Source organism: Anser anser, assembly GCF_964211835.1.
Source record: "Anser anser genome assembly, chromosome: 2".
Classification (NCBI taxonomy): Eukaryota; Metazoa; Chordata; class Aves; order Anseriformes; family Anatidae; genus Anser; species Anser anser.
Window position 1 is genome coordinate 63,762,881 of NC_139721.1, and position 25,527 is coordinate 63,788,407.

A 25,527-nucleotide genomic window follows, 5' to 3' on the forward strand; every position below is an offset into this window, starting at 1 on the left:
AGAAAAAAAAAAAAAAAAAGCAGTGTCCCCGTTCCTTATAAGGCAGGGGCAGGCTTCAGAGGGGCGGTAACGGGTTATTTCAGCGGAGCTCCTCCAGCAGAAGTCGCAGCAGAGTGAAGTTGCATTGAAATTACGAGCCCTTCATCCCCGGCGCTGAGCAGAAAAACTCCATCAAGAGAGGAGACATCAGGTGAAATAAAAAAAAAAAAACAAAAACAACTCATCACACAACTTGATCATGGGAAAATCAGGTGAGCAAATGCTTCTGTGCAGTTGGCTGCATGTTCTTACAATGGCATCGCTCGGTTTTGTGCTGCGAAAGCGTTCCCGAAGCATTAGTGGCTTTTCTCTGAGCAGGCTGCTTTCATTTGTGCGTGTTGCAGGCTGGGAGGAGCATTCTCTATGACACAGTGAAATGGGACCGTTACATTTAAAAAAAAAAAAAGGTAAAAAAGAAAAAGCAACCCCCCCAAACCTGCAAAATGTAGAGGTTGTATTATAAGCCTGATAGCATTAATAATGCTTTGTGTATAGCTGCCTGACAAAACTTCCTGTGCTGCAGACAGTCCGCAGACTTGCTGGCTTGGAGAGAGAAGCTTTTTTATTGCCCTTTCTTTCAGGAGGATTTAGATTTAAGCTCTGGTTACACTTTCACCAAGTATAGGCTGGCTGGGCTCAAAAGTTCTTCCCCAGCTGTGCAGATTTTTGTGAAGATTTTTTGTTTCTGCTGGCTGTTGGTTGCATTATCGCCTGCTCGTTGTTGTCTGTGGGCCTGGGTCCTGCGTTCTGTGTTGGAGAAAACCCCTCTGAGGCTGCCTTAGAAGCTGGAGACCTTAAAAAGAGAGAGCTCACGCCCCAGGGCTTGGTCCACCCTTGTCCTGTTAGAGCCGCGAGCAGTTCCCCTCCAACAGAGGCGTGCCTAGAGCCTGGAAATCTGTGCTGATCTTTTGAAACTGCTATGAAACTGGACGGTTTATTCTTGTTCTTGTGGTTAGGATGTTATTTCTGTAACTAGTCAGAGCCTGGTGGCATGTTATCTACCTGTCCTTTCATAAAGAGTACGTGTGGGACATGCTTGGTAAAATCCACTTAAAAAAGTCTCAGAAAATTCACTTAAAAACACAGGGAAACTTGAGGGAAATCTGTGTGAGGGTAACATTCTGATGGGCCCCAGCATGGGTGTGTTGAGGTTTCTTTCTCTTTCCTTTTTAAAGGTCAGCAGCCGTATGAAGTCTGAGCCCTCTGAAAACGTGGCTGTTGCAGGGCTTGCTCTTACTGCCCGGCATGTGGCGGCAGCCTGACAGCCAGCCCAGGCTTAGCACCACATAGCTGCCAGTGTGCGGGCTCGGCCCCATGGCCTGCAGTCTGCGTGTTTTCAAGTGGGTTGGGATTAGCAAAATTACCTTACAACCTTTTAAATAACTCAAGTCGCTCAGCAGTACCGTGTTCAGAAGTTCCTTGCTAGTGGCATAAAAGGTACAAGTGCCAGATACGCCTAGCATCCCTGTGCTACGTTAGCAAAGTTGGTTGGGCAAAGGCAGTAGAGACTTGATGTGCCCCTCACAATCCCAAACAGATCATAATCTCTTAATTTTAATGCCCAGTCTCTGCAAATTTCTAATACAGTTGTAAGGCAATTGCTATCTTTAGCTATTAGCCCTGCACACCAGCTCTTTGTTTCAAAATTAGGAGCAAAGGCAAACCAGAAATTTCTTTCACGGAGGCTTGGGTATTGTTTCCTTCTCCGAGAAGTTATACAAATAGAGCTTAAGATCTAAGTACATCTTATTTTTTTTTTCTCACTTGTGTCATGCTTTTCAAATCAATGGCAAGCTGGGTCCAGGTTGCTGCCTTTGAACTGTATGAGGTATTTTTTGGATGGACCACAATCAGAGATCCTGTCCTGACAATTGGTTCATTGACTAAATCTGCCCTTTTCACCGCCATGAAGTCTCTAAATTCCCGTCTGAGGTTGTTCGGTGTTGTTTGCCTTTGAATGGGTGAAAGCAGCTATTAGGAAGAGTACAGCGTCCTCTGTGTTTTGGGTAAAACATGGCGTGTTCCAGCCATGGTACTACTGAGGATACACAGCTGGCTTAGGAGATGTGGGCGGGTTTCTCTGTACTGGGATGTGTGGAAACATAACAGCTTGGGACCCGTCTGACCTCTTGGTGACATCCAAAGAGTGCATGCTCCTCTCCTGGATCAGAAAGACTACAGCAGAGATTACCTGAAGGCATAAATTTAGTGAATAATTCATGATTTGTGAATTAGAGCACCCCTAATTCACATAAACTGGGGGCTCTCTATTTTAGAATAAATGTCTTCAGAGCAGTTTCTTTACCTTTGTATCTTTGGTGAATTTATCTTGAGATCCTAAGCGTCCCCAGGCAGATAAATCCTGCTGCTTATAATCTCAGTTCCTTGCAGGAATTTTGATAATTCTTTGTGAGTATTACAGACGTCGCAGTGTTTTTGCTTCACTTAATAAGACTGAGCGCTGGAAGACATCAGTACCTCTGACTCAGCTTCCTTGGAAGCTGCAGGCTGCTAAAACCAAGTGCATACTGAAACTTCCCCATCAGACTCAGAAAAATGCCTCCCATGGAGACAACTTTTGCAAACACTGAAGCAAAACACGGGGACCCCCCTCTGTCCTCCCACTGGTCTTCTCTTTTTACGCAGCATTTGGGCTAGCAGGTGGTGTGGGCTCCCCTCCCGTGAGATCTCAACCCCCTCCCAAAAAATACGGGTGAGCGTTTTCAGCAGGAAACGAGCCGATGGTGAGCTGGCTGCACTTTTTGTTGGCGTGCTGCTACGAGCCTCGTCGCGGCACAGCTCTGACCCCCGTGCAGCTGTGCGCGGAGGCCGGGGTCCCGGAGCAGCCATCGGCCCGGAGGGGTTATCCACAGCAGCAGCTGCCAGCCCTGCTCAGGAAGGCAGCTGGCTGCCAGCGCCACTCCTCCGCACTGGAATGGCTGGGGACGTGGCCGAGAGAGGCTGTGGAAAGTCTCACTTCTTCCATTTCCCCTCCGGGAAAGGGATCTCGCCCCCTTCGCCCTCTGAAATCCCAGCAGAGGTGATGGGGAGGGAATCGAGTGCTCTTTGACTCCTGGCTGCGGGGTGCAGGACACTCAGACAAAGAGAAGAATGGGCTCAGTAAATATTGGGTATCTTTTTTACAGTGTTTGGCTTCCTTATTTTCTTTCCTTCCCCCCCCCCCTCCTGCCACTGCAAATGTGGGTGGGTCTCCAAAGAGGTGGCTGGGAGTTACCCACTGTGCCGCGCGTTGAGTCAGTGAAAACATAAGCAAGGGCCACGAAGGGGTTCCAATAACAAGAAGAGAGATATGAATCAAACTCAGTGCAGTTTTTCCTCATTGCCTTTAGGCTTCCCGAGAAGCATGTGCTGGTTTTCAGCTTTGAAGATGCATATTTGGAGCAGGGTAGAAAAGGGATGTTCGGCTGATCTGAAGGGAAAGCTTGCACTCGGCATCTCGGGAGGAGACAGCTGCAGCAGCTCTTAACAAAAGCTCAAGGATCCTGGAGAAATGACCTGTTTGCTTTCTGAGAAATGTGATACTTGCAGACTGACAAAATGATGATGCGTTTTGTGTCGGCTGGTTTTGCAGGACCCGTGGGGATAGAGGAAATAAATGCCTAAACTGCAAGTAACCAAGCATGCACGTTTGGTAACACTGGGGCATTTGCAGAACTTGTGATTAATGCAAGTTACTGGCAGTTTCTTTTTACATCCCAGCTGAATTGGAGGAGTAGTAGGAAAAGGGCCCTTCAAAAATCAACCTGATTCAATTTAAAAAGTCATACTTCTCCAGTTTTTGTGTGTAGATGATGCTAATTACTCAGTTCAAGTTCGGTGAATGGGAAATAGAGGAAAATCTGCCAGGAAGGCATCAGGCTTTAGCAAACAATATTCAGGGCCTAATTTTTATAATCATATTTTAGGCAGAGGAGAAGGCCGACAACTGGCCAGTGGCGCAGCAGCCGTCCCTTGTAAGAGTGGTTACTCCTGTTTGCTGCTAGATTAGTCGCCTTAGCTCCTGGTGGTCAAGGCAGATAAGCACCAAAACAAGCATGAAGTGGCTCACAAGGAATGAGACAGAATAGGATGGTCTCTGTTAACAAAGATACCTACCGAGGTTTCCCATGCCATGCTGCTGCACATCAAAAAGCATCAACCCTCCTTCCTGGATCCCTCAAGAAATCATTCTCAAAAATAATTAGGCGTGAAGAAAAATTTTATTACATCCCTCAAGAAATCATTCTCAAAAATAATTAAGCGTGAAGAAAAATTTTATTACTGAAAATTAGTGAAAACATTCAACATAAGACCTCATTTTCTTTAAACAGTACAACTGTTAGTTTCTATCTTGTTTGAATTTGAATTTGCCTTGGTTGCTGCTCTGTGTACAGGAACCAAAAGTAAGAGAAAATGAGTCTCTTGATTGTAACTGCTGAGTCGTTCATTGCCTATCTCCACAGGCCAGCAGAATATTTCAGATAGCTGTTTTGGTAAAGGCCATTCTGTTCTCCAAAAGATTAGCTGAAGCATATCAACGTTGTGTTTTTACAGGCAGACATAAGCAAGTTCTGGCCAGTCTTTGAAGGTCTGGACAGAAACTGTGTCTGAGTCAGGCTGTGTGGCCCTGTGAGGAGGAGGAGGCAAGGCCAAGCCCGTGGCTGATAATTCTCATTCAGAACTGGCCCACGTGCAAGCAGGCATGAGCCTGTAAGAGATGGCAGTGGCTGTGGGTGTTTTGGGGGAAGACAACATGGGCCTAGTTAAGGCCACCACAAATATTAATTAGTATTATTCTGTGTTGACTGAACTGAAGTTACCAAAGTGAACCTTGGCTTTCAGCAGAAATCATGTGGGCTTTGCCTGGTCTCGGCTTTAATTATATTTGTTACAGAGCTGTATGAAGTGGTTAAGTTAACTGTCCTTCTGAAGGTTTGCAATGCCACCATTGTAGTGCAGGGGTTTGGAAGCCATCTTCTAATTCACATTGTGAGGGCCACGTCCAGGCGGCTTCTGGAGATCTCCAAGGAGGAGACCCCACAGCCTCTCTGGGCAGCCTGTGCCAGTGCTCCATCCCTGCACAATGAAATCGTGTTTCTTGGTGTTCAGACCACAACTGTTCTTCTATATCTTCTATATCACAGCTGTATGACGACTTATGACCATGGGGGGTATCTTCTCTCGAACTGCTCTCATGTAGCGCGTTCAAATGAGTTAGGGGCTTAAGAGTGTTGTTTATTGCTGAGGAGCTGGGGATCATGTTGCAGTCATGCAAACCCAGTGGCTGAAGCTCAGATTAGGTAGTAGGGAAGTCTGATTTCTGGTATTGCTCACTAGTGAATACAATCACACCTTATTTCTTCAGAAAGTACTGTAATTAATAACTCTCAATAAATAGGACGTCGGGGAGAGAAGAAGAGAAGAAATGAATAAGATTGCTTCACTTCGTCCTCCTGCATAGTGTGATCAGTAGGTTGCTTGGGGCTTTGGTTTTCAAACCATGTGTACCCTAGGAATTATGTCCAATTAGATTTAAGAATATAAGGCCTTATTAATGAGAGGGTCTCAGCCTTTTTAAAGGGTTAGCAGTTTACTCACTAACCGTCTCTCAAGGGTTGTGCATGTGTGTCATGATTACAATATTAGTGGTCCTCTATAGCAGAATAGTGGTAAAAATAATGCTCTCTGATTATCTCTCATGCAAAGCCAACACTGGCTTCTCTAGATTTGATGAGCAGTCATTTACAGTCTTAGGCATGATGACCACTCCATGATTGCAGCTACTTGGTTGTTGGAAGGTTTGCTGGTCTCGTTATTTGGAGGGGAGAGGGGCTCCAAGCAAAGCACTTCTCCTCCCGCGTCACTCTCCCCCACAAAAAATGAAAGAGAGCTTTGTTTTGTCGGTGTTCAAGACTGATTAGCTTTTTTTTAATATCTATCTCAGAAGGCTCCACTGCTTCTCTGTGCTGTGAAGTTTCCCGTTTTACCAGGTGTTCCTTTTTAATCAGTGGAGTCAATTGCCTAACAGTTTATAAAAGGCCTTAAGTGAGGAAGTAATCAGCACTGTCTATTATGGCAAGAATAGGATTTGCAATCAAACAGTGACATGACTAATGTCATTGAAACATTATTACAGCAGTGGTTTCATATTCTCAGGCAATATGCCTCAAATTGGGAATGGGGGAGAGGGGGAACAATGTGTTACATCACATGGCACAGGTAATGCAAGGTTATTAAGCTGCCAGTTTGCTGTAGAGGAAACGTGGATAATAAAATGAGTGGGGAGTGTGTCCGTCAGATTCAATTTACTTGAGCATCTTACTGTTGTCCTGAAGCTCATCCCAGTGATAGGCAGGGGTGTAGCAAAACTTAAGACATAACTGAGTGCTGAGGGGCATCAGAGAATCTTCTCCCTGAAATGGGATCTCCTGAACTGAGGGGAAAGCTATTTTGAGCAGACTGATTAAACACAATGAAGTTCCAGGAAACTACTCTCATTCAAACTTGTGTCTAATTATAAACCCCAGTTCTTTGCAAGCCCTTAAGCAGTATTTTCTCTGCTAACTCGAAATAGGATAATTCAGGTTGGAAGGGAAATAGGTTACCAACAACTATGGTATCCCCCATAAAGGCCCGTTGTATGGGATGGAGGTGTTGCCTCTTTATTGTATTCTTGGTTAAAAGGTATAAAAGAAAACAAAGAAACCCCACCCAGGATATAATGGTTTTTGAATATGGTATCATTTTATCTTTCCTTCCCTTCAAAATGTGTATATGATTTCATTTCCTCTGTGTTTCTAAGCAATCAGACAGTTCTGTTAGAGTATAGGGGAGTTTGGCACAGGAGGACGTCAGTTTTTTTTGGTTGGAAGTGATGCATGAATTGGCATGTCAGATCCATGCTCCCGAATGATGTATTTAGGAATAGCTTTAAGGACCGGTCTGTGAAAACACTTTTATCCCAGATGGGGAGCAAGAAGGTGCAGTCAAACACATGGAGTAAGAGACATGAAATATTTGGTTTTTGTGGCTTTGCAGAGGTGAACCAGCATAAAAACACTATGGAGCATTTGTGTCCTCAAATCAAAGCACAGAGTCAAAATGCAACAGAGGTGCAACTGTCTTCATTTAACCTTTCTCATGTTAAATAGCCATCATTTCTCCATTGAGAAGCAGTATGCTTGTTGTGTGAGAGACTCAGCTGTGGCTAGTTTCTAGAGAATGATTTCAAGTGAGGACAAAAATTTCTGATAATAAATATACCAGGTCTTTTAGGTCTAGGTGACAATGTGGTCATTGGCTGAGGTGGTTTTTACTTAACAATTTTGTTTGTTTGCTTCCAGTCTGTTAATATACTTTGAGAAGTTTGTCAAAATAGAGTTATCCTTACATATCTGGGAGGGTAATAAAGGAATTCTTCATATAAATACTTTGTAGTTCCTAAAGCTTCTAAGAAATTTTCTCACAAAGCCGTTGGGCATATTAAAAACTGTATTTGCTGCATGATCTTTCCATGCTCCATTTCTTCTGTTAGAGTAGAGCAGTTCTGTACAGCCAAGGGGGACTGAACAGATTTCATTCTTAAAGATGAGATATACTCGGTCTGTAAACAGTTAAATTTTATGTTTGTTTGTTTTTTTGTCCACTTTGTGTGTACTCCATGTATTCTGACACTTGACTTCTTTCCGCCTGGATCATTAATGTTCCTCCCTGTGCTCTGGGCAGGAAGGAGTGTCGAAATAATGTGCAGTATCCTGGGTAATATGAGTCACATCACCAAAGTTGTTGGTATCAGTTTCTTTGCATTTACCTCTTCCCAAAAGAATGGGTTCTTTGAAGCGCTTTTTTCATCTGCCTTCAGAAATGTGGTTCTAGCTGCTACATGATTACCCTTCTAATTAGTAATTTTGGGGCAAAACTGAAAGGTGAGGTCACTGTCTTCGTTTACCTGCAGTGCACACACAGAGTGGAAAGGTGAGGTCTATGTCATGGTTCAAAGATATATTGAGATAGGCATTTTGGTACGCTTCTGGGGAGGATTCTACAGGAGGTCCATTTCTTGTTGACTCTGTTATGTGTTAATTATCTGAAGGCAAAAAGAAAAACTTAGTATCTACGCAAAGTACAAAATTGCCGGTGAAGATTAACCCATAAACAATAGGGCAAAGAGCATTGAGAAGACAATGACACTTCTAGAAATTGACACCATGCTCTTCCTTGAATCACTGCGGTGGATACTTAGCCATTAAAAACATGTGTCTTTTTTACTACTCAGGTGTATGTTTGGCATAATGCTGTGGGCCCTGAATTGTGACATAAGGGCTACCCACAGCATATCTATTGTGTAGGTATTGGGTGGAGCAGTTTTGTGTTTGTATTTTGTGAAATATTTTACTGTTAACTTTTCCCCATGTCATCTTGCAAGACCAGTGGAGTAGGTCCAGCTGATGGCTGCAGAGGTGATACAGAGCAGCCAGTATCACGGAGGATGTGTTCAGATAACTCGCTTCTGTTCTGGTGGCCAAACAAAGGGGAGAGCAGAGCAGGAGAAGACAAGGTTAAGAGAAAAGGCAGGAAGGACTCAGGCATGAAGAGCACTTCACCTGAGAGAGGTAGAGTAGGTTGGCACTGCTTGGAGGAAGGAAAAGAATGGTGAAATATAATACTCGGGGAAATAAATCTGATGGGAAAAGTCAACCTAGATGCCTCTGCATACTTTTTCAAACAAAGCTGATCAATGAACCTGAAAGTCCAAAAAGCCTGCAAGGTGTGCTATACTACAAGGTGGTCTATACTACATCATAGCCTGTAAATTCGTTGTCATGTGCTGTCATATCTTAGGCAACGCTCCAGGGGAATCTAAAACAGGTAAATGTTTGAATAACGAGAAACAAACAACTGTAGCTAATAGCTTTAATTGTTTTATCTATTAAGCCGTGTAATGATTCATGTCCAAAAACAACTTCCTGGCAGTAGGAAATATTTTTTTCTAGCAGTTTAAGCAGCCTATGTGAAGGGGGAAAAAAAATACATCTCCAGAGCTGCTTGGGAAGCTATTCGCATTTGGGTGGGAGCCTGAAAACTCCCGTTAACTCTCACTTTTAATATCTGGCTTCTCAGTGTATGGAACATTGATTAAAATGGAAAAACTTAACATGTCTTCCAGAACAAATCTGAAATGTATTTGGCAGTTGGGCGTCCCTCTCCATGCTTCGGAGCACAGAGGAGAGGCAGTGGAGAGAGGGAGGTGGTTAGCACATGAGCTTGAGTCACTGTAGATAAGTGTTTATATAGCAGCCACCTTTGGGGAAGGGAAGGGAAGGGAAAGGCCCCCAGGCACCGCAGAGTGGTGTCTGCTATAGCTGGAAGAAACTGTCTTTTTTTTTTTTTCATGTCTTGTTGGCCTTTTGTAGATCAAAATGTCAGCACAGAGCTGGGTTGTGCAATGTCTGTTAATAGATGGACTGACAATTGAAAAAGGCTGCATTTCAGTTAATTTCAAGCTTTTTTTCCTAGAGTTTGAAATTTTTTATTGCAATCAAAAACAAATCACTTGAATAAAAACATTCATACTTGCAGGTCAGATTGTTTATCTGCTATTTAATGCTGAGCAGATGAGAAATTAAGTCCAGGCAATAACAGCCACAAACTCTAAGATGGTTTTGTGCAGAAAAAGAGGCAGCCTGGATGCAACTGTGATGCATGGGATGCAACTTCCAGTGCTGTGCATTTCAAATTCTCTGATTTGTGGGCTATCTTAAAATGTCCCTGCTAGAAGGACTGACCCCTGCATCAGTGAAGTTAAGTCAACTGTAGGCTTGCTTTCCTCAGTAACCTGGGGTAGACGCGTTAGAAATGGGCCATGATGCAGCAGATAAGAGGTTTAAGATCCTGGCTCAATAGCATCAGCGAGCTGTGAGCAGTGGCAATAAGGATGATGGAGGAGTTTTGTTAGCAAGGGGTGTGTGGGTGCTTACCCACTGAAGTGGGTGTGCCTGTTTTATTTGAGGGTATGCAATTTGTGACACAAAAGTGAAGGCAGACCTAAGAGGAGGAATGTGGTGGGCAGACCTCATCTCACTCAACAAGATTCCTATTGCTGAATTCTCAGCTGTCTTATGCCAACAAATTTTTTTTGCCAAAAAAAAAAATAAATCTAGCCCGCAAGCGTGTTGATGCAGAATATATTAGGTCTATGCCCACAGCACCACTTTGGTCCAGAGAAATGGACCAACTCAACTCCATACTCTGTTCTAAAGTTAAAAGGCACTGAGTGAGACAGTAATGGCTTTCTATGTGCATTTGGACATTGAGATTACCTTAGGTCACCATATTATCTTGAAGCTGTTTTTAAAACTAGCGAGAACTCTGGCAACAGCTAAAAGTGTGAGTGTAGGTTGGATAATTACCTTAGAAAAGCATTGCAAGAGCTGTATATGCACGCTGACAGCTACACTGTGGGAGAATGCATCACTACAAACAAGAGAACAGAGTACAAGCTAATAAAGGAGGGGATGAGTGATTATAGTTGTTAAAATCGAGCAATGAGGGAAACTTGAGAAATCTAAGGTTAATAACAGGAATAACTTTCTAGTCATGAGATCTATTTGGGCTTTGAAAATATCTTACAAGGAAAATGATGGGAGTCCTTCTAATTAGGACTTATCTAATTAGGACTTATGATTATTAAGATTTATAGAATAGAATATAGAATTATAAAGCTGATACTAAATATGTCAGAAATTATGTCACAAGTTGCATTAATAAATGTAGAAAACTGTATTACAGTAAAAATGGAGTAAATACTAAAATATCTCTTGGTCTGTTCAGAAGCTTCAGCAGTACATAAAAGTGAAAAAATACTTCTCTGTCTGTCCTGATACCCTACTTCAGGTTCCAAATCTCTCTTGATGAAGGAAATTCCACCGGGTGACCAATTCCAGGGAAGATTATTAGATACTTTTTTTTCCTGAAACTTGAAAAAATATTCAGGAAGGCAAAAAAAAAAAAAAAAACAAACCCACAAACCACAAAAAAAGAAAGAGAGAGAACATTGCCATCAAAGTGAATCACACCTGGTTTGCCGCTGTGAGTTAGCACTTGTCCTCTGCCTGCTGCTGCTGAAATTCCCAGGTTTACCAACGGTACGAAAATGTTTTTGTTTTTTTTTAAAGCTTTGTAATAAATTCAGAATTTAGATATTTACCAAATACACTCTAGCACAGGGGATTAAAAAAAGAAAAATCCTCCCCAGCAGTCATTTCCTTCGTTACCACCTGCTGTTTGTGACAATTATTCATCCTGAGCCAAACACAGGTGCATCTGGAGTGTTCTGTGAATTTGTGCTATGTAGCGCCTACAAAGAATGCTGTGTGTTTCAAAGCCTTTGCATACTTCTACACATTTTAATATCTCCATTTTATTTTGGGAGTGTCTTGACTGATACAAAAAATTCTTGCATACCGAGATAATAATTTGCATATTTAGTGTATCTCCTGAAAGGACTTAATCCTTGCTTACTCTGATTTCTTTGAAATGGCCATGCAGCGCATAGAGATCTTGAAATGAGAGTCAGTCAAACTAACTTTAAATCACCTTGCTGTTGCAGAAGGGAATGAGGTTCATGTTTTCTTCAACCTTTAGTGTATCTGTACCATCCCACTGGGAGTGTCTCTTAGAGTTCCTGGACAGAAGGCATTAATGGTTCGCTTCATCCTACTCGTAGGTAATGAGCATGGTATGCTCCTGTTTTTCAGTCCAGCCTTCTCCAGGATCTTAGTCTACAGGGTATGTTTTTCTGTCTTCTCTGATGTCTGTATTTGACAGACCTTTCCAATTTTTTGATGTGATTTCAGCTTCCAAACAATTTGCTGAAGAGGTCTTGAAAGCACACAATGACTACAGGAAGAAACACGGAGTCCCCCCATTAAAACTCTGCAAGAAGTTAAACAGAGGAGCCCAACAGTGAGTTCAGTCCTTTCTTTTCTTTAATGACATTTCTGTCACTTTTACTGGCTAGGCTTGCCTGTGCATACTGCAAAAATACTTGCCTTTTGATATGCTGATATTCAATGAAAGCTTACTGGGTGGGAAGTGAAGGATCCTACTCTTTTTGTCTCCCTACCCAAATCTTTTCTTCCTTTCTTTCTCTATCACATAACACTGGCTAGTCACACAGGCACTTCTTTGGCCACAAGTGTGTGAATCTTCCTTGCACCCTCTTCGAGACATGGGCTGAACCTTTCTACACTCGTGTGTCTCCTTTGCAGAGGGTAGTTGCCTAAAACATGCTTCACCACCATCTCTGTCAGATGATGCACTGTTATCTGCAAAAGAACCTCTGCTGCTGCTGAAATAGTGCAGAAAATAAGTCTTTCATGATAGGAACTGATGACTGGTGTAAGATCAATGAAATCAAAGAGAAGTAATTTCAGATCAAATTCTGTCTTCCTTCCACAAAAGCAAAGTCAGTATAACATTGTTCCCTAGTCTGTCAGGAGGGACGCACCTTACCTCTTCTCCAGTGCTGAAGACTGTACAAACTCCCTAATGTACAGTTAGCATACAGTGGATCCAACTTCCTACTGTCTGATTTAAGCCTTCCTTGCAGAAATTTTAGTCCACTACCACTTCTACTCTTTCCTGTAGATGTGAAAACCAGATTATTTCCTTTCCCTTTACAGCAACATTTTTTCAAAGTAGTTTTCATGGAATCACAGAACAGTTGAAGTTGGAAGGGACCTCTGGACATCACCTGGTCATCATTTTTTTTTTCAGGCTGAGGAATAGATCTTCACAATACAAAGGAAATACCTGAAGGGGAAAATGATGACTAAACTATTCAGAATATAAATGTCTTCACATAATAGCTAAAGACTGGTCAGCTTGATCCCTGCAAATGTGACATCTCTTCTCCCATTAGGCTTTCTACCATAACTTTGCAGAGTTCTCCATGCTGGCTGGCCGGGAGCCAGAGAAGCTGTAGTGTTTCCAGAACCCAGTTTATTGTCTCAGCATAGTGTCACGCTCTGTCATGCAGATGCTACAGTCCCCTCATGCCCAGACCAGAAATCCCTACCAGGTGATGTGCTGTACAGCGCACCATGTACATGGCTTGTTGATGTGCCCTCTGGCAGCAATCAAAATCTAATTCTGTCCTTTTTTTCCAGTTTTTGAGACACCACGATAACTAGATGCAGTATTTCTGGAATGCCAGTGATGCATCTGCATACCTATGTAATCTTCTGAGTTTTTCTTCCTGTTCTTCAGAGGTTTGCTTTGTTCCCATTTTACGTGGTGCCTCACAACGAGGAAGAGATTTCACTGACTTGTCAGCCACACTTCTTGTCTCTTCAAACTTTTACCGATGGTTTGAACGAATCAATTTATATGAATAGTTCAGATTATTTCTGCCAAACAGGCATTGCTCCACATTTATCTCTAAGTGTGCTGTTGCCCTTCCTGGGTATTTTTAGGTTCTTCTGGAATTCCTCACAATCCTCTCCAGTCTCAGCTGACTTTCCTCACTGTGGCGAGCAGCAGTAGGAAACCTTTGTTTGTTTGCTGCCTGTAACTTACTTTTAAGTATTAAAAGCATGTTTGGAAACTGGTGTAACTGGTTGGTGGCAAGAACCAGAAATGTTTTGTTCTGAATAGCAGACATGAAATATCAGAAATCTCATATTTGTCAAGACAGTTTGTGCACAATCTTAAATTCAAGGAAGAGCCTCACCTTTACTTTTGGATATATCTTGTATCTTTGTTGGTAATTATCTGGTCTCTCTCTGGTTAATTCGCTCTGTTTCTCTGCTTGTGTTGAAAATGGCCTATTTTCTACTACTTTCAGTCCCAAGAATAGAGGCAGGCTAAATAAATTGACTATTGGATCCCCGTTTTAGGATGACTGAGTCACCCTCAGCAGGTGTCTGTTTATCTCTGACTGTAATGAAGCACAGGGTGATGATTTCAGACACAAGTCTCATGCTTCCAACTGCCTGATCTAGAGTGAATTAATCACCATCACCCTTTCTCTTGAAGCAACTTGGCTGTGGTCTGTGGCATGATGTGTGGATTCCTTTGCTAGGTATGCAGAAGAGCTGGCTACCACGAGGGTCCTCAAACACAGCTCCGAGTCTGCTAATGGAAAATGCGGAGAAAACCTGGCATGGGCATCCTATGATCAACCAGGTAAACTTTCTTCTTCTCTTGCTGTCTCACAGACACTAGATAAATGGCCTGTTTCATGTACTTTGGGCTCAGGGCATGAACGAGCTGGATGCCTTGTCTGGTTGCAAGGGCACCCCCATTTCCTCTGCTCTGAAAAAGCAGCCACCGCAGCCCAGCCCATGCTGCATGGGGGCAGGATGCTGGTGTGCAGTCACCTGCGCGTGCGGAGAGCAAGAAACGCACATAGGCACCAAAGGGGTAATGAACTCCTGTAGTGCTCTATGTCCCTTTGGATGTAGGGCTTGGTGGCTGGGCTGCTCTGTTTGTCCCAGACGTGGCGTTACTTGGAGTGCTACTTCTCTGTCCCTGGCAGGAGAGAGGGAAGCTGTCGGTGCCCTGTTCTTCACCTTTATCCTTAGTTTGCCCTCGCCTAAGAAAGGGCTGACCACAGGCCAGCTGTGGTGAGGAAGATGGAAATGTGGCAATTGCATACACCACAGCAGTTCCTGTTCGTGGGGGCAAACAGGTGAGGGGAAGCCAGAGAGGGAGAGGCAAGTGTATCGGGCAGCAGCATCTGGTCTCTTCTGCTCTGTCAGTAGGCCCTGAACCTTTTTCCCTGCCTTTGTTTCTGAAGACAAAGTGCTCCATGCATTTTCTGATCATAAACGTAACACACAATTGACAGCTTTCGGTTTGAGTGCCCTAGGAGCTGAGATTTGGCCGTGCTGGCAGCCTGTGGTGAGCACTTAGAGTTACGTTCAGCAGGCTCTTCCCTCTTTCCTCCTCCAGCGTGCAGGGTTAACGCCCCTGCCTGCCGAGAGAGCAGGTGGTGTGTATTAAAAGTCACCACTTGCCTTCTTTATTCCCATCCGCCCCTGGAATTCCCAGCACAGTCTAGAGGAGATTGAAGCTCGTTTCTGCAGACTGTAGGTCCCATTTTAAGGGCTTGGCAATTTTAGGAACTGAGTTTCAGACCCAGGTCCCTGGGTGTAAAAGTTCCAAAAAAAAAAAAAGGAACTGCTAGGTTCCTTTGCAAGTGCCAGCTGTAGGCCCTAGTGGATATGTTTTCATATTGAAAAAGAAAAGCGGGGTGGAAAAATACAACTGGATCTACTAACATTTGGCATTGTGTCCATTCTGAGAGTCTGAGGCAAGACTTCAGAATAGCATGGGAAAACACAGATGTATGGCAAAATTTGCACAGTGCCTATGACTCACTGGCTGAGCTTACTTCTTCCTTCTTGTTTGCGTTAATGGCCTGAGCTCCTTCCCCCAAGGTTAAAGAAACAGGATTCACTTTCAGAGAGCTGGAAGAAAAACACACGAATCCTTCCATAAATTTTATAATGCCAGTCCTTTTCTGGATCGCATTTGTTTTCTTCTATGCACTGTTTCCATGCATAGCTTGCCAATTTTGAACAATTTCATTGCTATTTGTTATCCATGGGGTTGAGTGCCTTGCTAAGAAAATGAAGCTACATCCTCTTTTGTTCTGTTCTCCATTTCCTATGTAGCAGGATCATTCAGAGTGTCAGAATGAGAAAACTAGTTCTTCAAAAGAAGTTGTTCCCCTCTCTGGGCTTAGTCTTCACCTCTGTGGAGCTGGTTCATTCTTCGTCTTTTTCTCATATAGTTCCCTTTGGATAGTTAATTGGTAGCCTGCTCAATGAGGCTGAAATTTGTATTAGGCATCTATTCAAGGGCTTAACAAAGGGAGTCTGTGTCTTCCAGTTTCCTTCCCAGATAAAGCAAAACTCAATAAACCTCCAGCATACTGTGTATTGTCTGTAAAAAAGCGATCCTGTTGTTTGTTTTGACTCTTAAGGAGTTCCGTAATAATGCCAGAAGATGTATATCCTGTTTCAGAAAAGATTTAAGCTTTACATTATAAGGGCATTCTAGTCTGACCCTCTCCTGGCACAAGCATCTCTGACATTGTATTCAGGATTTTGGAGTTACATAGCCTAAAGCTGTAGCTGGAAATATGTTTATCCCTGTAATCCAAGAAATAGTTGACAGCTGTTTCCTCCCTCCAAGTCCTGCAGGAACTGCTCCGTGGCAGGCTTCTCTTTATCTGCGTTCAAGTAAGTGAGCTGTCATCTGCCACTGATGCGAGAGACCACAGCCTGCCTTGGCAGCTGTAGTGTGTCAGGCTTCTTAGGATGCCTCGCGCCATTGCTCGCGTACCGGCAGGTTGGAGGCAGGCGCTGAATGATTAAATTCTGGTTGGGATGAACGGTGCCATGAAGAGTGCGATGTGCTGCCCCTGAAAACACTACAGCTGATGGGGGAGTTCGCAAGAGAAATTAACGGGTTTGGGTGATATCATGCAGTGATGGGAGGACCCCAGGTTTGGGGACAGATTTGGTCTAGAGTGCAGGTACCTTCTGCACCGGCCCTGAAGGCACATGCTTTGAGTCAGAACTGTTTCTGAGCATACCTTGAGGCATCTGTGGTTCTCTATTGCTCTCCAACACCATGTGTATGCAGTACTGCTAATAAACAGACCCTCATGAACAATGCTGGGAGTAGAGGATTACTCCCTAAAGCTATTTATCTAGTATCTAGATTCCCATCCAGATAGTTACTTTACTTCTGAGTGAAACTAAAACCCACATCTCCTGCTTTCCACTCAGACTGGTGGAAGGGAGATTGTGGTAACGAAACCTAGAAAAATGATAAAAGAAAGATATGAGGTTTGGGGTACCTGGTTTTTAAATAGATCTTGAATGTGACCTGTATGCTGTAATTTTATTAGAACGTTTTTAACAACTTACTCTGTGAGTTGTCTTGAAGATTTAAGGTTTCTTTGGTATAACAAGAGACAGTAAGGCTGGCCCCAGAGCAATTAAATGTTAATGAAGCCAAATACAGTTGTTGGGCTGCCACAGCCTTGTGCCTTAATTCCAACTGGTAGTGAGGATGAGAACGTGTTCCCAGGTGTGCACACACAGACACGCATACACAGCATGCACATATGTATGCAGGTGGCCACACAGATAGGTGCAGTCAGATTTACGTGTACAGCACCAGTGGCCTCGTCCTGTCCCCCTTTCTGGCTGGTCATGATGAAGGTCCACTATAATATATAGTGTCCACTATAATATTTATATATATATATATAAAAATTATACATGCATATAAAATATATATTCTAAGAGTTGATTTTTTAATATATATATAATAAAACAATATATTTTTGCTAACATAAAATAATATATTTTAAATATATATATTCCAGTAATGGAAATCAAACTCCCATTTGTGTCCCTCCAGCAGCTGGGCTCAGACACCCAGTCTGCCCAGTAACTGCCCCTGGATCCCAGTCTCCCCAGTTGCTGGCACCGTGACATACAGACCCCTGAGGCTGCAGTCCCCCTCCAGCAGCTGGTACAGCCCGTCCCACCCATGCACCCACAGCTCCCCGGAGTCCTCTTGTCCCCGTGGTGGCCACATGCTTCTGCAGTGAATCCTCCACAAAGATGTGGCTTCCAGGCCCCTTCAGCTACACACCAGCTAGTCCTCCAGTGCTAGTGCTTGCACACCGGCAGCTGCACTTGCTCTAGTTGCTGGCACCACAGACACACGGTCCCCTCTGCCCTTGGTCTTTTACCAGTTGTTGGCACTTGACCCCCATACACATGCACATAGAATACAACTCCTCACCCAGAAAAAACAGATATAAATGAAATTTAATACGGCAACGAGACAGCTTGCTCTGATAATGTGCATGGCATGGCCAGGCAAGAATACTGACCAGCAGCCTGTTTGCATGCGGTGGTCCCCTTTTCTCTCTCTCTCCTTCTGTGGAACTTACACCAGGACTGATAGTCCTATGTGTGCCTCCAACCACCTGGGGCAGCTTGGGGAGCAGGCAGATCGGCCATATTACTGGCTCTTAGCTTGGGTAAATGCTAAATGAACACTACTATGCTTATTCTGTACCTAGTATTGATCAGAACTATACTTGGGTACGAATTCAAGGATCTTTGCACCAAACTTTGTGTGATGTAGCTGTGCCCAGAGAGTCATGGTACTGACAAAACTCGTCAGAGTAAGACTCAGCCTGTTCCAAAGTGAGCAGCTGGTAAGTCTATCTGAGCAGGTCATCAGTTGGCTATCATTAGGAGAAGGGTGGAGTTGAGCCACGTTTCCATTGAAAAAATGTTGAAACTGTAAATGTGGTTAACAGCGATGAAAACAGGAAGGATATTTAAAGAAAGAGCAATAGACTCATTGGTTCTGCAAGTGGAGCAACGGAAGAGAAGCTGCAGCACTGACTGTAGGACAGATCTGGATGTTTTTGATAGAATTAAACTTCTGTCATTTCTGCTATAATCTGCAATGATGGGTGGGAGTGTGATTTCTTTTCCGTGTTTTTTTTTTTTTTTCCTTCTTGAAACGCATTTCAAACAATCATCAGCCCATGTTCGGGGGGCGAAGAAATGGGAGTTGTTTTCAATGAAACATTCAAATGCAAGGTCAATCAATGGGCACTGAATATAACTGCATCACGCATCTTGTAATAACTTGAAATGGAAATACTGGGGTCAGTTCTCCAAACCAGCATGTCTGAGGATGCAAGTTGCTATCCAAGGGGCTAGGCTGAGCACTCTGCTCTCCTGTGTTCTCTTTCTGTTCATTTTCACCACTGGGCTCAGGGCAGTTTTCCCACAGTGACCTGTGTATCAGCTGTCATTTTCAAAGGTGGTTTATTGCTTACTGCTCCCCAGGGGACAAAAAATCAGAAGAAAAGTACATTTAATCAATAGGTACGTGCCTGTCTTCTCATATGGTAGGAACTTTCACACAGGTACCCTCCATCTCCTGCAGAATCTGACAAATACAGTTCATCCCCTTCACTTCTGAGCCATGTCTTCAGCTTGATTTCAGGGCAGAGTCTTTCACATGTTGCCTAGTCCTTTGGTCACCCTCCCTCTTGCCAGGAACAAGTCAGTCTTTAATTTCTCACAGCCTCTGATGCAATGACTCTTTCATTCAAGGACAACTGCAATACTGTGCAATGATAACCCGATCCTTCACATTTGAACAGAGAGCATAGCTATCAGCCTCTAGACTTTCACTGTCTGCCTGCAGTAAGTTAGTTGCAAGCTTAACTTCTAAGGCTGAGAATTAACACATCATAACTTATCTTGCATAACTGTGCTCATTATCTTTCATGTGGGGGTATTCTTACCTGATGTCACTGCCACCTTCCTTGAATTAAGGCATTACCAGATTTTCACACAATGGTATTCTTTACATTTAAAAAAAAAAAAAAAAAGAAAGAAAGAAAAAAAACACAAAACAAACAAACAAAAAAGGCAGACGAAAAACATGGAGAGGTACTCAGTCAGAACTGTCATGTGTCTTGCAACCTTTCCATTATGCTGAGTTTCAGTTCTTGTTGCATGGAAACTAGATACACTTCTTAGAGCTACAGTAGAGAGAGTGGTGTTGCCTTTCTCTTGATCTACTCTTTTTGCTCTGTATTAATGGATGGAGTGAAGTCTTGATAGCAGTGGAAATGCAGTACTACATCTGTAAAAATTCATTTATGTAGTGTAGTTATTTAAGCACTTGTACGTACAAAGTACATATGCTTTATAAGGTCTGATATGTCTGCTGTCACACTCCGTGCTTCTGTTTCACCCAGCTTGCCACAAACACATCTACATTCTTCATAGCTGTGAAGTCTGGTGTGGGACAGGATGATTGTTTGTTTTTTATCCTGTGTGATTTTTATTTTCCCCTTGAATTGCACATTGATTGGTCTTTGCAAGATTTTCAGCCTTCATTTTAGCTTTAGTGTGACAGATGAACAGATATTTTATTTGCACTAGAGACTTCAGCCATAAAACAGGTCTACAGGATTTGTTGTTTGGTGCAGGGAGAACAGGGAGAGTAGGAACCTGTTATTATTTCCAAAACATTACTTTGGGAATCAAGAGAGGTTTTGCTACATTTTTATGTAGAAAATGTAAATAGACTTAGTAAGAGAATGCCATTCCTAACAAGCTGTGTGGTGTGGATAAGTTCATCGTGCTTCCACAAAGCTTTCAGAGATGGCAGTTCATTCAATATTTTCTTTTCAGTGACAGCTCTGACAGCCAGATTGCCAGGTTAACGGCGCCATCAGTTTAGCAGATTGCACTCATAAGCATCTGAAGTCTAAAGAGGTTAATGACTCAATGCCTGACTTCTTAAACAGTGCAAGCGTATGACTTTTTTGCTGCAAAATAGCAGAACATGAGTCATTGTGGTTCTGCAGCCAGTGGTCCACCAGGGACCAGCATTCTTCGTGGCAGTAGTTTTAACATCTTTGGCAGTTACGAGATGAACTGTCTTTGTGTCATACTTCCTGGAATGCTAAGCAGAAATTTCATTATTGATGTAGCTCAAGGAAAAACCTGTCCCTTCTTCCCCCCCCCCCCTCCATGTTCGACACAAGAATTTCCTAAGAAACAGTAATGGAAAAGAAGTAATGTCTGACCTTTGAGTGCACAGCATCTGCAAGTTATGCTCTGAGCTTCTGCCCTCTGTGCTGTCAGTTTGACCAGATTCATTGTGGATTATCAGAATCTGCTCTTGTCTATCAGATTCCATAATGTTTCAGCACAAAACAAGGGAGGATTGTTTCTTGAGCAAATGTCACAATTAGAGACCTATAGACAGTGCTATGCCACTGACCACAGTTGTGATCCCTAAATAACTGTGGTCAGTGAATGCCTCTGAGGACACGTGCCAGTGCTGGACATAAGGATTTCCATGCAGTACCAGCTCCTAAACAAGTATATTTAATGTGTCTGTCTGTAGTACCCTGAGTTACAGCACCTCAAAGTGGAAATCCCCCATGGCTCAAGTGCTGAGTGAAAACCATTAAGAATAAATGCATTTAGAAATTCAAAATATTAAATGCTGATGAAAACACAGAAAACTAAGGGATGTCAGGAGGGTCATTTTTCTTGGGTTTGCTTGGAGCTCTAAGGGCTTGGAACTCTTCAAACACCTGGATCCACAGGTCAAAGGCCTCCTTTTTTTGCTCAGAAAACCTGGCAAGGTTTTCACTGAAGTCTTTTCAAATGTGTCCCAAGAGGGAGTATCTGCTGAAAGTTGTATGTAGAAACCTAATGACAGGAGCACTCATCTAATACAGGGGAGGTGTGCCTTCACTACCTTCCGGGCTTAAAGTTACAGACAGTTCTGGGCAGAAAAAAAAAAAAAAAAAAAAGTATTAAAAACCCAATGTGTTAAATTGCCAGACAGTTAAACGTTTTGTTAAGGGCAAAACGGACTTCTTAGCCCACCAGATCCAAATGCTACGCCACACTGGTCTCTGTCGTCTGTAGGTTTTTCTAACTTCTACCCTGCAAAGTTTTAACTGCAGCCAAGAATTGGTGGTAGTATAGTGCTCTTCATTCATTTCACTTCCTTCTTCCTTCCATGAGGATGACCAGAGGGCTGGAGCACCTTTTCTGTGAAGACGGGCTGAGGGAGTTGGGGCTGTTCAGCCTGGAGAAGAGAAGGCTCCGGGGAGACCTTACAGCGGCCTTCCAGTGTCTAAAGGGGGCCTGCAGGAAAGCTGGGGAGGGACTCTTTGTCAGGGAGTGTAGTGACAGGACAAGGGGTAATGGCTTTACAGTAAAAAAGTCGGCAGATTTAGATCACCTACAAGGAAGAAATTCTTTGCTCTGAGGATGCTGAGGCCCTGGCACAGACTGCCCAGAGAAGCTGTGGATGCCCCATCCCTGGAGGTGCTCAAGGCCAGGCTGGATGGGGCTTTGGGCAGCCTGGTCTGGTGGGAGGTGTCCCTGCACATGGCCGGGGGTTGGAACTGGGTGGGCTTTAAGGTCCTTTCCAACCCAAACCAATCTGTGATTCATCAGCCCCATCCTACCTGAGGAGCACCTCACGACAGAGATCTCCCCGGACTGGGATGAGCTGTTCTGCAGCTGTCTCATGAATCGCCTGCCCGAGCTTTGAGCCAGACTGTGCTGGCCACATAGTCCCTAGCACTTCAGTGAAGAAACTGATGGACTGTGTTTGTGTCTAGAAGCTGAGAAGAACTCAAGTAACTGATGGCAGGAGGTGGTTCACAAAAAACATTGGGCTAATTAGTAACCGTATAGCAACAGCTGGTGCAAAACAATAGATACTTGGTAAGTAACATGTGCTACCATGTTACCTGTATTTCAAAAACTTTGCTTCAGTAGAGGCTGTTTCTTCCTGTTTCCAGAAGTCCTGCCTTCAGTTGCACAGTTCTCACCAGCTGTTAACAGAAGATCTTGCTGGTCATGCTGTAAGTGAGCTACTTTCTTGTGTTTATGTGACCTGTCATGATTCCACATTTCTTTTGTGTTTCAGGGAAGGATGTGGCTGACAGATGGTACAGTGAAATAAAAAATTACAGCTTTCAAAACCCTGGTTTTTCTTCGGGGACAGGTAAGTTCAGACCGAGCACTTTCTCTTCAAAAGCAAAGCTTTTATTTTAAGAAATTGGCTGCTTTGCTTGTTTTGATATTTTTCAAAAATCTACCTTATTCTTAGGAAAAAATAAAAAATAGGGGAAGTTCTATTATTAAGTTAGAAACTGACAGAAGGGTAAAAGAAAACTGTGAGAAATAAGGAAGTAAGCAAAATCTGTGTTTTTTTTTTTTTTTTAATATATTGTATTTTTTCTCCAACTTCAAAGTTCTTAAAAAGCAACTTATTTTTAAGGCAAATTAATTTGTAAATGCCACTGAATTGGAATCAAGTAGATGTCTTACTAAATGGACTGTGCTGTTGTTTACATTGACACATCTTCTACCAAGCTGCATCACTGCAATCACAGAGATTACTTCAGCTATAGTTTGGAGAGCAGCCACAGGTCATTAACTGCATATTGACAATCTGGTGCTGAATGAACATTGTCCCTTGAATTAAACAAGAGATATGCCCAAGCTTGTCTGAGATGAAGAAAATCTTGGTTTTCGCCCATGGTACTTGTCCATGCACAGGGGGAATGACTGATAACAGCTTGGGGGTGACTAGTATAGCTAGGCACAAGAAGCCACAAAAGACAGTACTAGTTTCGACAGTTGCACATGCAGGCAGGATGAGGGAAGATGAGGTGGTAGAACTGCTGTTCGTACTTCAGGAAGTAAAAAACATGACGTCTTTGTGGAGTTTTATGTCAGATATTCATCAAACTATGTCTTTCATGATTCTCTTACTAGGTATTCTTGTTTGGGAATAGGGTATGGAACTGGGAACACTAGAGTGGAACCAGATGAAAGCAGGCTTTTTCAAGACAAAATGCTAGATGTAGAGGTTTTGTTTTGTTTTGTTTTTCACACCTTCAGTTTTCTCTCCTGTTCGAGAAAAAAACAGTTTCGTATGTCTCTTTCTCCCCACCCCCCTCCACACGTTTAAAGGAATAGTAAAGATTTAGCACCTAAAATGTCTGCATGTATTTCTCTCTTTCTTCAGGCCACTTCACAGCAATGGTTTGGAAGAACACAAAAAAGATGGGAGTCGGAAAAGCATCTGCTAGTGATGGTTCTACATTTGTGGTAGCTAGGTACGATCCAGCTGGAAATGTGGTAAATCCAGGCTACTATGAAGAAAATGTCCTTCCTCCAAGAAAATAACTTTTTTTTTTTAAAAAAAAAAAAAGGTAGTGTATTGTTTAGCGACAAATGAACCTAGGTTTGGACTTGACAGTGTTTGAAATGAAGTACAATTCAATGACATTTCCTGTTTGATACTGCTGTTCACCTCTCATTACAGAGGAAGCAATTACATGTTGCTTGAGTCAATCTACACATTAGGTCCCTGTTGTTTCTGAGGGGGCTGCAGTTTGTCTGAGGATGAAGTATACGCAGTATTTCTGAAGGGTAACAGTTTATAAGTTTTTCTTTTTACCTCTTTTTTTTAAAAAAATATTTTGCATGAACTCTGTGTCAGCATGTGAGTAAGCACATGTTGAATGTCTTTTTCTTAACAAGCAAATTTGTAGCTTTGTGTAAACTGAAGATACCAGCTTGTAATTATATCATGTATTTCAAGTTTTCCAGTATTCGTTAATAACTGTAAATTCTTTGCTCTCTCTGTACTTCCTGCTACTGTGGGGTCAGCTCTCTGCAGATGAGATGGAACATATGCAAAGCCTCCCATATGAAAAGTACATGTATAAAATGTAGGGCAATTCAGACCTGTATGTTTTCATTAAAAGGATCTCAGAGAACACTAAAATATTGCTGGCAAAATTGTATCCATCAAGCTAGCTATAACTAATGTGTGACCAGAAAGCTACTAGAAATGTTTAAATCCTAGCTTTATATTTTAGGTGCTAATATTTAAAATTTGTTTCAGATGAAGTATATTTCAAGCTCACACCCATCCTACAGTTTACAGTATGTACATTGTCTTATAATCAAATTGTTTACTTCCCTTACAGAAAAGCAAGGTAGTGCCTTTTTTCTTAGATGCATAAAATCATTTTCTTTTGGAGAGCATCTAGGATTTTATTTCTCAGTAACTTATTTTTATTTCCTAGGGAATATCTCCTGCAGGTATCATACTGTACAGACAATAACATTCCCAAATCATAATTAAGAAACATTTGTTCTTAGTTCATATCATTCAATAATAGCAGACATATGTCATGCTGGATAGATGCCTTGAAAAAAAAAAAGCATATTTAATTTCTTTAAAAGAAAGCAAACAAAAATTCTAAGGACACATTCTTTTCTTTAAAAATGTGGATTGGACACTTTGGCCAGATTCATATATTCTACTTTAATTTGGGGTTTTCTTTTCTATGTAAATGTTTCATTTGACTTCTTCTGAGATTCTGTATGCCAGAATTTGGTTCATGAAGAGTGCCATTGCAGAAATACTTTTTGTTTACACAGTTGTAATAAACTGCACTGTTACGGCTTGATTATATGTCACTGTGATGCTGTATATTATAAACTTTTTGCTGTAACCAAGAATTTAACACATACAATGAACATCTGAAAATTAAATATTTTTGAATATGAATTACTGAAGTCTTTGCTGTTACCTGAATCTTTGTTGAATAATCTTTAGATTTTGTTTCCAGGATGTTAACATTTGACTTTATTACTTATGTAATGACATGCAAATAAACAAACAAACAAACAAAAAACAGCAAGTAGTCTAGTGCAGGAAAGAAAAAAGAGAGACATTCAAAGAAATGATAAATCATAAAGCAGGTAAAAAATGGCCATCACCTCTTTACAGAAAGTTTGCACTAAAAGTTTGCATCTTTCTCTGTTGAAATCCTACTTTGTATTTTGTTCAATTTCTGCCATT

The 25,527-nt window shown here is 42.4% G+C and overlaps 1 protein-coding gene across 1 annotated transcript; it reads left to right on the forward strand.

Annotated features, from left to right (window-relative positions):
• The first annotated feature begins 89 nt into the window (after positions 1-89).
• GLIPR2 (GLI pathogenesis related 2) lies at positions 90-25,233 on the forward strand. The gene is made up of 5 exons (XM_083824531.1): positions 90-251; positions 11,895-12,003; positions 14,123-14,226; positions 22,570-22,647; positions 23,677-25,233. The coding sequence occupies exons 1-5, from the start codon at positions 239-241 to the stop codon at positions 23,835-23,837; spliced, it is 465 nt and encodes a 154-aa protein (XP_083680657.1). The 5' UTR covers positions 90-238; the 3' UTR covers positions 23,838-25,233.
• The last annotated feature ends 294 nt before the right edge of the window (positions 25,234-25,527 follow it).

Excerpts from the sequence above, each read along its gene's own strand:
- GLIPR2 (XM_083824531.1), top strand. Across the intron at positions 12,004-14,122 it reads TTAAACAGAGGAGCCCAACA|GTATGCAGAAGAGCTGGCTA; the intron begins GTGAGTTCAGTC and ends TTCCTTTGCTAG. Across the intron at positions 22,648-23,676 it reads TGGTTTTTCTTCGGGGACAG|GCCACTTCACAGCAATGGTT; the intron begins GTAAGTTCAGAC and ends CTCTTTCTTCAG.